This window comes from Leptodactylus fuscus, chromosome 3 (assembly GCF_031893055.1).
Source record: "Leptodactylus fuscus isolate aLepFus1 chromosome 3, aLepFus1.hap2, whole genome shotgun sequence".
Classification (NCBI taxonomy): domain Eukaryota; kingdom Metazoa; phylum Chordata; class Amphibia; order Anura; family Leptodactylidae; genus Leptodactylus; species Leptodactylus fuscus.
In genome coordinates this window covers 102,383,864-102,397,662 of record NC_134267.1, presented here as the reverse complement: position 1 = coordinate 102,397,662, position 13,799 = coordinate 102,383,864, and the positions used below count along the sequence as shown (strand labels likewise).

At 40.0% G+C, this 13,799-nt stretch overlaps 1 protein-coding gene across 1 annotated transcript in view; it reads left to right on the top strand.

Annotated features, from left to right (window-relative positions):
- The window catches only part of DCBLD1 (discoidin, CUB and LCCL domain containing 1), a 52,863-nt gene that overhangs the window by 22,236 nt on the left and 16,828 nt on the right, over positions 1-13,799 (top strand). The window contains exons 2-5 of the mRNA XM_075268090.1: positions 4,837-5,055; positions 11,517-11,654; positions 11,907-11,958; positions 13,166-13,238. Coding sequence (XP_075124191.1) covers positions 4,837-5,055; positions 11,517-11,654; positions 11,907-11,958; positions 13,166-13,238 — 482 coding nt within the window. The remainder of the gene's footprint in view (positions 1-4,836; positions 5,056-11,516; positions 11,655-11,906; positions 11,959-13,165; positions 13,239-13,799) is intronic.

Below are 13,799 nucleotides of genomic sequence, written 5' to 3'. Positions count from 1 at the left end.
TTCTATGTAGGTGTTTTCAATTGTACAGTACACAGTCATTCCATCTGCACAGCTGCGGAAGGGTCCCAAACACACAAAAGGGCCTGGCAGTTTGGCTCGGAGCAATCGTTCTTGTCAGACTATGGTGGAGATAATTAGATTGTAAGTGAATTCTGCGTCCCGGAGAGGCAGGAACATCTGCAGGTGGGGAGGCATACATGCTTGGTCTTTTTTTTTTATTAAGATCCAAAAAGGATTTCCTGAGATTTTTGTGTGCCTAGGCTTCAGCCACAAGAATGTGTTTACTCCTGCCATTGATAACATGAGTAACCCATCAATTTGCTATAAAGTGAGTGCAGTAATTTCACTGGGAAACGCCAGACATCAGCAGAAGATGGTTGTATTGAGAAGACTCCTCTCGTACATAAAGCAACCTGCGTATTATCTGGATGACAGATGCTCAGTGTGGTTTGTCTAAGGCTGGCTAAGATTTTACAAGTTATAGTACTCTATTAATCTCCACTTTGCAAGCACAGAGTCTATAAAATGTATTGGATTACAGGATATCACTTGTGGTGCATTTTAGTGGCAAAAATACACTGCCAGTGTTTTTTGTATGGTTTTGAGGGTAATTCCTACAACTAAACTGTAATATGCAAGAAAGGTCCAAGGCGCAAACAAGCATATTTGTGAAAGGCTTTGTTGAGGAGTGTGAAAGGGGTTTTCCCATCTGCTTGTTTCAGCAGCTTGCCTGCTGTCTCTTCTTCCTATATCCCCCCCTTCCAGCTTACTTAACAGGACACCATGAAGTATGCAATACTTATTATAATTACTAGAAATCTAATATGATTGCAGATCAGATAATATGCACTTGCTTGTAAAGAATGGACTCTGTGTTATCTGTGTGTTTACATAGAGAGATAACAGACTCTACTTTATCAGCAAAGTGCAATTTACTGAACTGATTGTCCTGCAGAGCTGTAGATACCAGTGAGAGCAGTGAGTGATGTCACTTGTACTATCACATAGGCCCTGCATTATGGAAACGCTGTGTAACCAATGGTTGGAATAAGTTCACATAGCAGGAATGCAAAGCAGCATTTCTAAAGCAATATATTTAGGAAAAGTCTTCAATGTATATAAGATACCAGTATAGATAGGATCCTTGAGATAGGATAACCCCTTTAAGCCAGAATCCACACCCTTGCCAACATATTTCGACTGTAATTGGTACATATCACCTCTAATATGGTAAATTGTTATAAATGACATTTCCTGGTATGTGCACATTTGTGCCACAAATGAAGGAAACCATTCGTGCTCAACTATCATCCTGCTTCACAATTAGTCCATGAATTATGTACAGTATTAAAGGGGCGCTATCATTGGGAAAAGTCATTTTTAGCTAAGCACATCCTTGCGTAGCCTTTAGAAAGGTAATTCCACACCTACCTTTTATATGTAAATTGCCTCAGTAGTCTTTCAATGCGTCTGTTTTTACTCATATGTTAATGAGATTCCACCGTGCACTGGTGCACTAGTGTCTCTGTGCGCTGTCTGTTCTATGTGTAGGTATAGCAGAGGCTGCTGTACTGATGATTCATTTCTGCTGTACATACACATAGAGCAGACAGTGATCACAGACACTTCCGATGCACGTTGGAAGCTCATTAGCATATGCATAAAAACGGACTTATTCAAAGACTACTGAGGCAATTTTACATACAAAAGGTATGTGTGGAATAGCCTTTCTATAGTCTATGCAAGTATGTGCTTATCTAAAAATGACTTTTCCCAATGATAGAGCCCCTTTAATGATGGTCCAGTATCTGGTTGACATGACATTGACAATTTATAGCATCGTGGATGAGATATTGACTGAAAATGTTATTAGAGTACCATGATAAATTGTATACCAGCCATACACTTTAGCTGGCTTTCTCGGGCAACAAGTATCTCACCCAACTCTCCCATACACACGCACACTCAGGATATAAAGTCACTGGCAGCAGTTTACCTCCCCGGAAAAAAAAAAAGAATCATGTCATTGAAATCCAACTGCGTTATCTTTATCTCCCCCAAGAGTCTCATGCACATTAGATGGTCTTCCAGGCCCGCCGAAATCTGTGAATTTGGCCATTTCACATCTAATGTGGATAGGCTACTTAAGAGTAATGTATAGTCATACCATGCAGTATAGTCCAGTATTCAAGTACTTTGCTTTCCTTCACTTCTGTTTGTCTTTCACTACTTGTCAGTATTGTAACATCACAGCCTTTTCTGCTAGGACTTCAATGTATTTCACCACTGGAGTTTCTGCTCCTACACACATAATAGACTCCCAACAGGGACTGTTATGTTAGAAGTATGGAACCCACCAGGGTGGCAGAGAGTTAGCGTTGGTGCATAACCAAATCGAGCTAATCTGGTTATCTCCATGCACTGCATGATGGTGAACTATGTGAGAGGTGGATAATATGGTCTCTACATTTTTCATAGTAGCCTTTCCATGAAGTTAATAGAGGACTGAACACAATAGATGTCACCAGGCCAATAACGATAGAATCACTATAGGGTGTGAGTGCCTTTATGTGGCCAGAAGCATGTTCATAGCAGCCAAGATGACATTGTGAATTGCCAGCAATCTCTGCCATAATTGCTGTACTATGGAATTGATTCCATCTCTTGTAGTGCAGCTGTGAGGGTCTAGGCACAGTACAAGGATATGGAGTCACTTGGGTTTGCTAGATTTGGGCTGTGAAGTTGTTTGATCTAAGACGTCTGCCAGAAGGAGGCCGGAGGTTTGTGTACTTGGCTGAGAATGAAGTTGTCCACAAAGTTGATTTGGCAGCCATCCCCAAACTCTCAGTAGTAACATGCGTGTTCAGCAAAAGAGTCTACTGCAAAAGAAAACTGCAAACCTTCATTATGGCTTATTCTTTCCACCCTTCAGAAGTGAGATTCGGTAGCTCCCCATAAACTGAGACCTGTTAGTATTTTCCTACAGGACACAACGACATAGAGTAGATAATAGGGCCACCATTACAGATACACAATAATAATATGGCGGTAGGGTGACATTTCCACTGACTGCTAGTAGTATGTCACTACATTGTTGGGCTTCAATTGTGTGAAAGTTTGTTTTTAAAAAGCTTTTACACCATTTTATCACCACCTAAAATTGCGCTGTTTGTGCCTATGGAATGTGATTGTCATTTTTCGTGAAACTTATTGTTTCTTTTTGTGTACACAATTCAGAAGGTGCCAACAGATATACAGATCTTTTTATATATACAAGGTTAAATCGGGAGGGGCAGAAACGTGAATGAAACGAGGAAATTCTCAGTATTACATTCATCACATAGCTTACCAGGGACCGTCTCCACACCTTCACATTCTCCTCCACATAGCATGCTGAGAATACTTGTATATTACTAGATGGTATAGAGTAGACCATAGTACAGGGGTCAGTGGTACCTGTTAGTATCAACCCCTGTGCTGAGGGTATAGTCCGCTCAATGAGCGATGGCAAAGGGCATAAGAAGAAAGTAACCAGAAGCCTATGCTACCTACTCCAATGGGGCAGATTTATTAAAACACTCTAAAAGCAAAGCTGTAATTAGTGGCCCATAGCAACCAGCACAGCACCAAAGTATTCATTTTGTGTTTTTGTTGTTGGGGTCGATCAATCAACACCAAAGATGTCTGGCAGCAGCATATGCCGCACTCCCCACTAGCATGTGCATGTTCAACCACACTATGAGTGCAAGTGTATGTGGAAATCTGGAGGCATAGCTGTTGATTGAACAAGCAATTTCTGACAGATATTGATGTGAAATCCTATTGACAAGACAAATATTTATTGGTTATGTATGACATAAGTTGACCATGCCTTATACGATACTGCTGTGGGAATGAGACCCCACCAACTTTCATCTAGCCATGATAGGAGCCAAAACCAAAAAAAAAAGAGTGGACCAAGCAATTTCATGCAAGACTATTTGTTATACAGTAATGAGGTGACATTCTAGTATATAATACCCCCCTACTTCCAAGAAATTACCTGACTTTTCTTAGTAGTTGGTATCCTCATCATGAAGCTCAAACAAGAAAAGTCCTAAGTTTATTTTTCCTGTTAGTGTTCTTTGACTGATTCCTCAATTCAGACATTTTGAAGATTGCTGCTACAACAAAAATGTATGTAAATATTTCATGTACATTTAGATAAAGTGTGTACATGCTGTTAGAAAGGTATATAGGGCATATTCATAACTGCAGCTGAATAGGAAGAGTGTGAAATGTGCTAACCCTGTGGCTGAACCCGCCAGCTGTTCAGGTTTAGTATAGCGGCTAATAGCTGTGCTGGTGCTGATCATGGCAAGGGGTAGATATTTTAGGCGATAGGTTCATTTACACCTTACATTGGGATGCAGTACAGCTTTAAACTCAATATGGCACAAAGCCACACTATTGCAAGGGCGTGATGTGCTGTAGGGCTTATGGATCCTACTAGACTATACAACTTCAGCTTTCAGAATGTTTTTAATTGATATAAAATCTTATACAAAAAAGTCATACACTACAGGGATGATTTTAGGGGAGAATATCTCAATAAAATAGTGGTATATTGAAGCTGGTGGGGTATTACTGTTGTTATGCCAGTAACATTTTTGACTCACACTGGTTTTGTCACCTTTCTATCTTTAAGAAGGTTGTGAGACCTAAAAGCCCATAGGTTTACTGGGCAATAGCAAAGTAATGCCTTCTTATACTACTACCATAATAAAAGATATCGACAGAATGTACCTAAGGAAGTGAAAAGGAGGCCATGCATTCATTGTATTGTTTCTGTTACAGTGGATGGCTGTGGACATATTGTCAATAATGATGAAAGTGGAACCATTTCGTCTAAGAACTATCCTGGCACCTATCCGAACCACACCCAGTGTTCAGTGACCATCCGAGTACCCACGGGTAAAAGTCTGTATGTGAAGCTGGCAGACCTGGATATAGAATCCCAAGACTGTGAATCTGCTTATCTTAAAATCTACAAGGGATCATCAAATGAGGAAGTTGGTGAGTAACAAAGCTGAACTGGTTGTAGTGCCTGTTTATGTCACTGTCTGGTACAGGACTGGAACAAAGGAACATTCGGCCAATCCACCTGCCATAGTACCTTGAAGTGTAAGCTGCTGAATGTAGTTATGGCTCCTATTACATGGACCTATTATGGTGAACTACCATTCACGATAACTGTCATATCAATCGTTTATCAGCATAATTCAGCATAACAGATACTAGATTATCAGCAGCATATTGCTCCATATATTCAGAGATGTATTGTCGACAAATGCAAACTGAATAGGGATGAGCACATTTCCATATAGTATCAATGACCTGCTACACTTAAAGGGAGTGTGCTATGGTAAAGCACATTAAATTAGCAATACCGTTAGATAGGTCAGGCTTTCCCAATGAAAAGTCATGCCTCTGTTGCAAAGATATTCACTTTTATCACAATGTGCAAATGAGGAATCTGGAGCACTGAGGACAGGTCCATTGCTCCCCACTGCTCTAATATGTGCCCCCTACACACACATCTTCCTTCTGTGAATGCCAGGGCCAGAGAGCTATGCTGAAATCTCACCTGTATTGTAGCATTTGAGGCGGCATGTTAGAGAAGTGTGGGGCATATTAATTTGGAGCAATGGAACCGCTCTTGCAAAAATAAATTAATATCTCTGCAATGGAGGCATGAGTTTTCATTGGGAAAAAAGTGATTCAGGTGACCGTAACCTATCTAACTGTGTTACTGGTTTAATATGCTTCACCCTGGTCAGAGTTCCTTTACATGAAGCAAAGTAATGGACTATAATGTCCTAGGAATGTTCAGGCCCGTTCATTGTCTACCTGGTCAGCCCTGAAGATAACCTGAGGTTGTGTGGAATACTTACGGTTGGTTGTACTACTGGTTGTAAAGTGCTTTGGTGTATGTTAGTGCTATATAAATGGGGAATATTATCATTACTATTGGTATACTTACTCTGGGTTGGACTTAGGAGAGAAACTGCGCTGCTTGTGCCAGTCCACCATGCCTACTTATCCATCTCTAGCACAATAAACTGTATGAGGGGATTACAGATTAATTAGATGTTATCTCTCTTACATTTAATTACCACTTAACAGGTTGTGTTCTGGAGCTTAAGGAGTCTGAGCATATGCCTCCTACCCTGAGGTGACCTCTGTTTTCTGTAGTGCAGGCCTCCTGCTTTGTTCTGTCTGAGCTTCCTCAAGCAGCTGTTCACATCACAAGATATTAGCATAAGAACAATGTCCTCACACCTTCTATTAGAATGGACTCTGAAGTACAGTCTATGTAGTCTTAGGCTGTGTACATTTACACTATTGCAAATGCACTGTAATTCAGTACCATAAACTGATGTACCTGCTTTACAACTCGTTTTAAAAGTTTTGTATATATATATATATATATATATATATATATATATATATATATATATGAATTTTAAAACCAGAAGGCTGTGCTTATAGATAACAAAACAAATGGCAACATTTTTTGTGTTTTTTTTTTTTTTTGTTTGTTTTTTTTTTTCTGTTGAGTAGGGTCACACTATTGTCCGTTCCTCTCATCCATTACAAGAGGAGAGCAACATACTGTACATTGAATGACAGAAGTTCCTTTTGTCAGGTGTCTGTCTCCGGTCATCCCAATGACTGTCGGGCCCCCTCATTCCCCTGATTTGCTGGGGACCCCGGCAGTGCTAGCCTTTTTTTTTTCTTTTTTTCTTTTTTTCCACATCTCCCATTCATTTCAATGGGCTTTGCGGGGCGGAATCTTTCAAAATAGGTGATGACGTTTCTTTCTTCTCATTAAAACCTACTTTCAATAAATTCAGTCTAAACATAATACATTTCTCCAGGCATATAAGTGTAAGACTAAATGTACAGTACATGGAAACTGCACAACTTCCATATAGGAGATCAGCAATGACACAGAAAAATCAGGGACATACCAGCACAGTGGATTACGGGACCACAGAGACACGGGCTAGCACTCCCATTCTTTTCAGTGGTGAGAGCAATGGACGTGAAATAATGATAGTGTGAACTCAACTCACTTTTAGGCATTTTTTAACATCCGTCACAAATGGAGGAATTTATTAATTGATGACCTATCCTTAGGAGTCTGGCACCCAGACTCCTGATTGATCAACTGTTTGGAGAGGGTGCAGCATCTATGTGAGGCTAAGTTCGCAGCTGCATCGGAGTCTCTGATGGAGACTCTGCCATAGAAACTGACGGAGAGAAAAGTCCTGCACCTGACGGACTCAATTATAGTCTATGGAGTACGCGCGTAACTGCTGTTTTAGTAGTCCAACTAACAATGTATACATCCAACAGAGTCCTCAGCATAGATTTGCAGCTTTTGCTATAAACAGTGGTAAAATGTAAGGCAAATCTCTTCTGAGTCAATATAGACCAGATTAACACTTGCGCTGGGCTCTCCATTGTTCAGGTCTGTCTGCTGGGGGACCCAAACTACAAAGAGCCCATCTGCTAAAACAGTCTATAATGGGGTCCGTTGGGTTTCCATCACTTTTATACTTAAACTGGTGTAGAGAAATGTCTGCCGTTCTGGACTTTTCTCTCCACCAATATTTGATGGATTCTGCAGAATCTTCAACACAGGTGTTAACCTAGCCTTACTTGGCAGTCTGTGATTGTAAAGTCCTTTGGCTATATACTCAACAATGTTGAATTTTTTTGCCACTGTCATTAGAATTATGATTGATTAGGCATGAGTAAATAATACACAAACCAAGAGTAAACCACTTTCTTATATTCCCGCTTATACTGACAAATTATAATTTCTTATACTCCCGCTTTCTTATAATTTGTCAGTATAAGCGGGAATATAAGAAAGTGGTTTACTCTTGGTTTGTGTATATGGCACTTACTATATACACACAGTAACATATAAATGACACGGACTCTACTTTCTTTGGATCAGTGCACTATAAATAGGAATCCACTTGTAATTTCCACCTCTGGGTTCTTGTAGAGCCATATGCTCACACGTAGACATATGTTTGTTTAGAAAGGTCACAGAGACCAATGTCTGCATTTTTATTTTTATCATATTATTTCGGGACAACCATTCTTCTGAGATGGTCATGTTTGGGTTAAAGTCAATTCCTGGACAAATGATGGTTTCCTGTTGTTTGGCCTATGTGTGACGTAAAGAATGAGAACAAAGGTATGATCACATAAGAATTTGTGTATTGTATTGTGTGTACACAGGGAAGATATGTCATAACGGATGTTAGTCTGTTGTATGCCTCTAGTAAAGGAAGCTGGAATAGCCGTACACATGTGTTATTACTGTCAGTGATCTGCTCAACTGCAGGGATGTAGCCAAAAAATGCTCTATCACTGGTTTCCGCTGCTGCTAAATCCATATTACATACAGCAGTATTGGAGGGTATGTATGGTAACTAGTGTGGGAGTTTTAATTGCTTTTCATTATGTTCAGTGCTGAGGCCTTTTTGTGGCATTTTATAGTAATTTTTTTATTCACTTTACACTTACAGTATACTGTCAGTATACAGCATACGTAGTCGGTGGTATAAAGATGACCATATCCATTACATTAATAATCAGTTCCTAAGAACAGAATAAATGTGGCCATATGTAAAATGTCATCAGATATTTCTGGACTTCATGTATTCATTACTGTTGCAGTGTTTCTAGCCACCAGCAGTTTAACTAGCAAGTATAAAGTTATTAACTGTCTCCATACCTGACCTCTGCTCAATTCCCGGGTTCCATGAATTATATAGCAATGAACCGTATGAAGACGTATCTGCTGGGCCAGGGGAAGATAAAAGGTAGCTCTGTGCACCATGATCAGAAAGCATTTTTTGTCTCTGTGGTCCTGTAATCCACTGTGCCGGTGTGTCCCTGACTTTTCTGTGTCATTGCTGATCTCCTACATGGAAGTTGTACATGATTTCCATGTACTGTACATCTTGTGTCTTACACTTATATGCCTGGAGAATGTATTATGTTTGTACTGAATTTATTGCAAGTATGTTTTAATGAGAAGAAAGAAACCTCATCACCTATCTTGAAAGATTCAGCTCCGCAAAGCTATTTGAAATGAATGGGAGATGTGGGGGAAAAAATGGTGGTGGAATGTACCTGATGATAGATCATGGCACTTTTTTTTTTTTTTTTTTTTTTTTTTGTTCCCCTCTAGCTGAAAAATATTAGCTAGAGGAAAAAAAAATTGCCTGCCTCCCTAGGAAATGAATGGGTGAGTTATGCTGTGTTTCTGCTGCCCTAAGGCTTCTCATGGCTCATGTGAACTAAAAACTGTTAGAGAAAAATCCATAAGGAAGATGAATAGTTTCCTTGTTTTTCTTTACCAGGGCACTCTAGTGCTGTTTTCTAAAGACTTGGGTCACACGATGCATGACTGTGTGGAGTCAAACGGTTCAATACCGGGAATGAATTTGTTTTGAAAACTCTGATTAGGATGTGCAGTTGTGAGACTGCCCAGTTTAGCAGCAGATCCCATTTACTCCAGACAATATGGTATTGGCACTGCCTGGTACCTGCAGGGCTCTGGTGTTGACCTGCAAAAAAGATAACTACACCTGCTTTAAAATTTAAAAAAATAAAATTTATTTTTAATTCTGTTATATTGATTGATATTGGATTAATATTGCAGGCAGGGATTTTCTCTCTGCATTTTTTCAGGCGGAAACCTGTTAGACCCCATTATAGTCTAAGGGATCCGTAGGTTTCTGCTGGTAACCTTTTTTAAGTAGATTGGGTTTCATTTTCCCGAAGAATGGAAACTCAAACGCAAGTGTCTAATGACCTGTCTCAGAAACTATGGATAAGTTTATGGGCCCATATATTATCTAAAATGGCAGATAATATAAGAGATAAAATAATCCTTTAATAATCCCACAATGGGGAAATTCAGTGTGTTACAGCAGCATAGAGAATACAGTAATAATACGAGAAAAAAACAACATAAAAAAAAAAAAAGCTCAGACTAGAAGATAAAAAAAAAGATACTAAGAGTCATAACAAAAAGAAAAACTTCAGGATCATTTAATTCTCTGTATGGAGTGCTCTACGATAAACCCAGTGTTGGTTGTACAGCCTAACCACGGTTGGGAAGAAGGACCTCCGATCGCGCTCCTTCTCACACTTGGGGTGAAGCAGTTGGTCGCTGACAGTGCTGCCCAGTTCTGTCATGGTCTCATACATAGGGTGGGATTTATTCTCCATCATGGAGCTCACCACAGACAGTATCCTTCTGTCACCCACCACCTGTACTGGGTCCAGGGGGCTCCCCAGGACAGAGCTGGCCCTTCTTAATCAGCCTGTTGAGTCTATTCCTGTCCCTGGTTGATATGCTACTCCACCAGCAGACCACTCCAAAGAAGATGGCTGATACTACCACAGAGTTGAAAAAGGCTCCATGAAGTGGCCCCTGGACTCCAAAGCCCCTCAGACTCCTGAGCAGGTAGAGCCTGCTGTGACCCTTTCTGTGCAGCGCACCCAGGTGATCAGCCCAGTCCAGCTTATTATTGAGGAGAACACCCAGATACTTATAGGTCTTGACTATCTCAATACCTGTCCCCTGGATGTCCACTGGATTCAGAGCACTTCTCTGTTTACTAAAGTCCACCAACTCCTTGCAAGATATGGTTATGTGCATGAGGCCTTACACTAATAGCCTGAAGTAAAGGCACTAGGTACTTAGAAGACAATGGAAAGACTGTCTGTCAGTAGTAAATTTTGTTATTGTAAATTGTGATACTACTCTTGGTATCTTATTTATCTTTAAATAGGAGACTCCCAATCCTAGTGCAGTAACCACATGCTGTAGTGACAACACTTGAGCTTATAAGAGCCATGAGGCTTGGCCTCTGGATCACATACTAATGACCAGTCAGGTTTTGGCCTGGTACAATCTGTACATCCATTTTTCTGCTATAGTACACATACAAGGGTTTGTTTGATATTCCTGGAATGTCTGAAAGAAACAAAAGTAGTAAAATCAAAGTCCAGACCAGTGTATCGTAGTGTTTACTGTGTTACTATGTTGCTTGGGAACATTAGATTTCCATACATCCAAATGAGCTGTGTTCAGAAATATGAGACGACATATATGTTGTTTAATGGTATAACTTATCTAGGAATATACAGTGCCCTGTTTTTATGAGCTCCTCTGTATAGTAACTCATACACTTAACTCTATGTAACACATAATGCAAATGATTGCTGCAGCGATGGCTGCTAGGTCTTCTATCTATTTACAAGCAGCCTTTCCATTCATTGAATCTTATTTCTCACAGAAATCAGACAGGTACAAACTTCGTGCAGGGTCTTTGAATGGGAAATTTATATTATAGTTGGGTAAATTCATCCTTTGGGATTCTCAGAATATCTTATATTTTGATGTTTAAAAAAAAATATTTTTCTTTTTATTTTAGCTAGCTATTGTGGAAACCACAATGTGGCATCAAAAGAGCTTTACCTGGACACCAATGAAGCCAGAATCCGTTTTGAGAGCAGGCTCCATGTGTCTGGACGTGGATTTTTAATCAACTTTGCCAGCAGCGACCATCCAGGTAAAGTCACTATTTTGTAGCTTACGGTATGTATACAATTGAAATACACAGGGCAGCAATATCATTTGCCCTGAAAACCCTTTAAGGTTTCATGTTTCCTGAATATTAAAGGGGGTTGTCTTACCATCGCATAAGAATTACCTGCATTAATTGTAAATTGTGTATAATCATAGTGATTGTGATACATGGCATTAACATGTTGTTATCCTCTTCTGTGTGAATGTTAATAGATTTTATTTATTTTGGCAACAGATTTGATCACCTGTTTGGCCAGATCCAACCACTATATGGAGACTGAATACAGGTAACATTTTCATATCTTTACTAGCAGAATCCTTTGCAGTACAAAATGAAAACTAAAATAGGTAATTGTGAAAGACTCTAAAGGGGCTCTATCATCAAAATTCAGCCCCATGAGCCCCACATATGCCTGAATAGCCTTAAGAAAGGCTATTCAGGCACCGCTAATAGTATTTTAAAAGCCCCCCCTCCCCCCTTTTAAACTAAGACCGTAAAAACATATATGCAAATTATACTTATGGTGGGCGGTTCGTGCACTGGTGGGCGTCATCTTTGGTCCCGCCTTCCTCTGGTGTCGTCTTCCGTCGACGTCCACCTGGGCTCTTGCTTCCCCGCCTCCATCTTCGTTTCTTCCGGCTGATTTCATCCAAATCATGCGCAGTATCGCTCCCTCCGGAGCGCTACTGCGCATGCTCCGGCGCCATTTTTGTCAATGGAAGTTCGCGACCTTACTGCACATGCGCAGTACGCTCATGTAGTTCTAAGGGAAACTAACTGAACATACTGAGTATACTCAGGGAGGGAACAATACTGCGCATGTGTGTGATTTGGATGAAACCAGTTGGAAGAAACGAAGATGAAGGCGGAGAAGCAAGAGCCCAGGAGGACATCGCTGGAAGAAGACACCAGAGGAAGGCGGAACCAAACATGACGTCCACCAGTGCACAAACCGCCCACCGTGCACGGTAAGTATCATTTGCATATATGTATTTACGGTCTTAGTTTAAAACTGGGGAGGGGGGGGGCTTTTAAAATGCCATTAGCGGTGCCTGAATAGCCTTTAAAAAGGCATATGGGGGGGCCCCGAATTTTGATGATAGAGCCCCTTTAAAACCTCTTGCATAAGAAAATTATCCAAAATGTTTAAAAAATTTTGGGTAGGAAACTATAAAATAGTCTGTACTTGACTCACCTTTTAATTGTCCTGCGTCTCTATCGCCACTACTCCTGTGTACTGGCCCTGCAGTGATGTCATCAAATTCATCATTCATGTAACCATTGCAGTCAGTCGTGCTACATGCACATGTGACTACTAAGTCCAATGACTGGCCTGTACATAATGTTATCACTGCAGGGCCAGGCACTAGAAGCAGACTGAAGTGCATCATTCCTCTATTTATGCCTTTTTATATTTACTATTTAATGTGCAAATCCTAAGGACGTTTTGGTTGTAAATGACATAGTTTTGCTTTGTCATTTTACATTTACAGCAGGTTCTGTCCAGCTGGTTGTAGAGATGTTGAAGGTGATATATCAGGAGATGTACAAGAAGGATATAGAGATGTAAGTATTAATATACATTTTATATCTTTATTTATTTTAAACATTCCTTTCTATGGTTTAGATAGAAACTGTAACTAATTAAGAAAACTGTAGGAACCCACCATACCATCAATGAAACTCTTACAGAATATACTTTCAGTACATCAATTACGATTACATTGAACACAGGTATTCTCCATCATTGTATATAAATCTGCAGTAAAGAAACAAATATCACCACAATATTATACCCGAGATGCAATTTATACATTTTTTTTTTGCTTTGTTGCCTTAAGTCCGTTCTGTTTATTGACCCTATAGTTGACAATATAATGTGAGAAAGTCCCGTAATTGAGTGGTGAGATTTATGTGAAACTCTTCAAGTCAAGGTCAGACTCAAAGTCAGTGACTTTAATGAAAAGGTTGCAAGTACCCAACCATCAGGATGATACCGTCACCATCCAACCACATAAAGGAAGCTGAGATTAGTGACCTCTAAGATCTCACTTCTATGTCAGATACTGATTGCTTGGTGTGTCCCAGAAGTCCTTTGAAGATCCTCATCTGACTCAAGAAACAAAA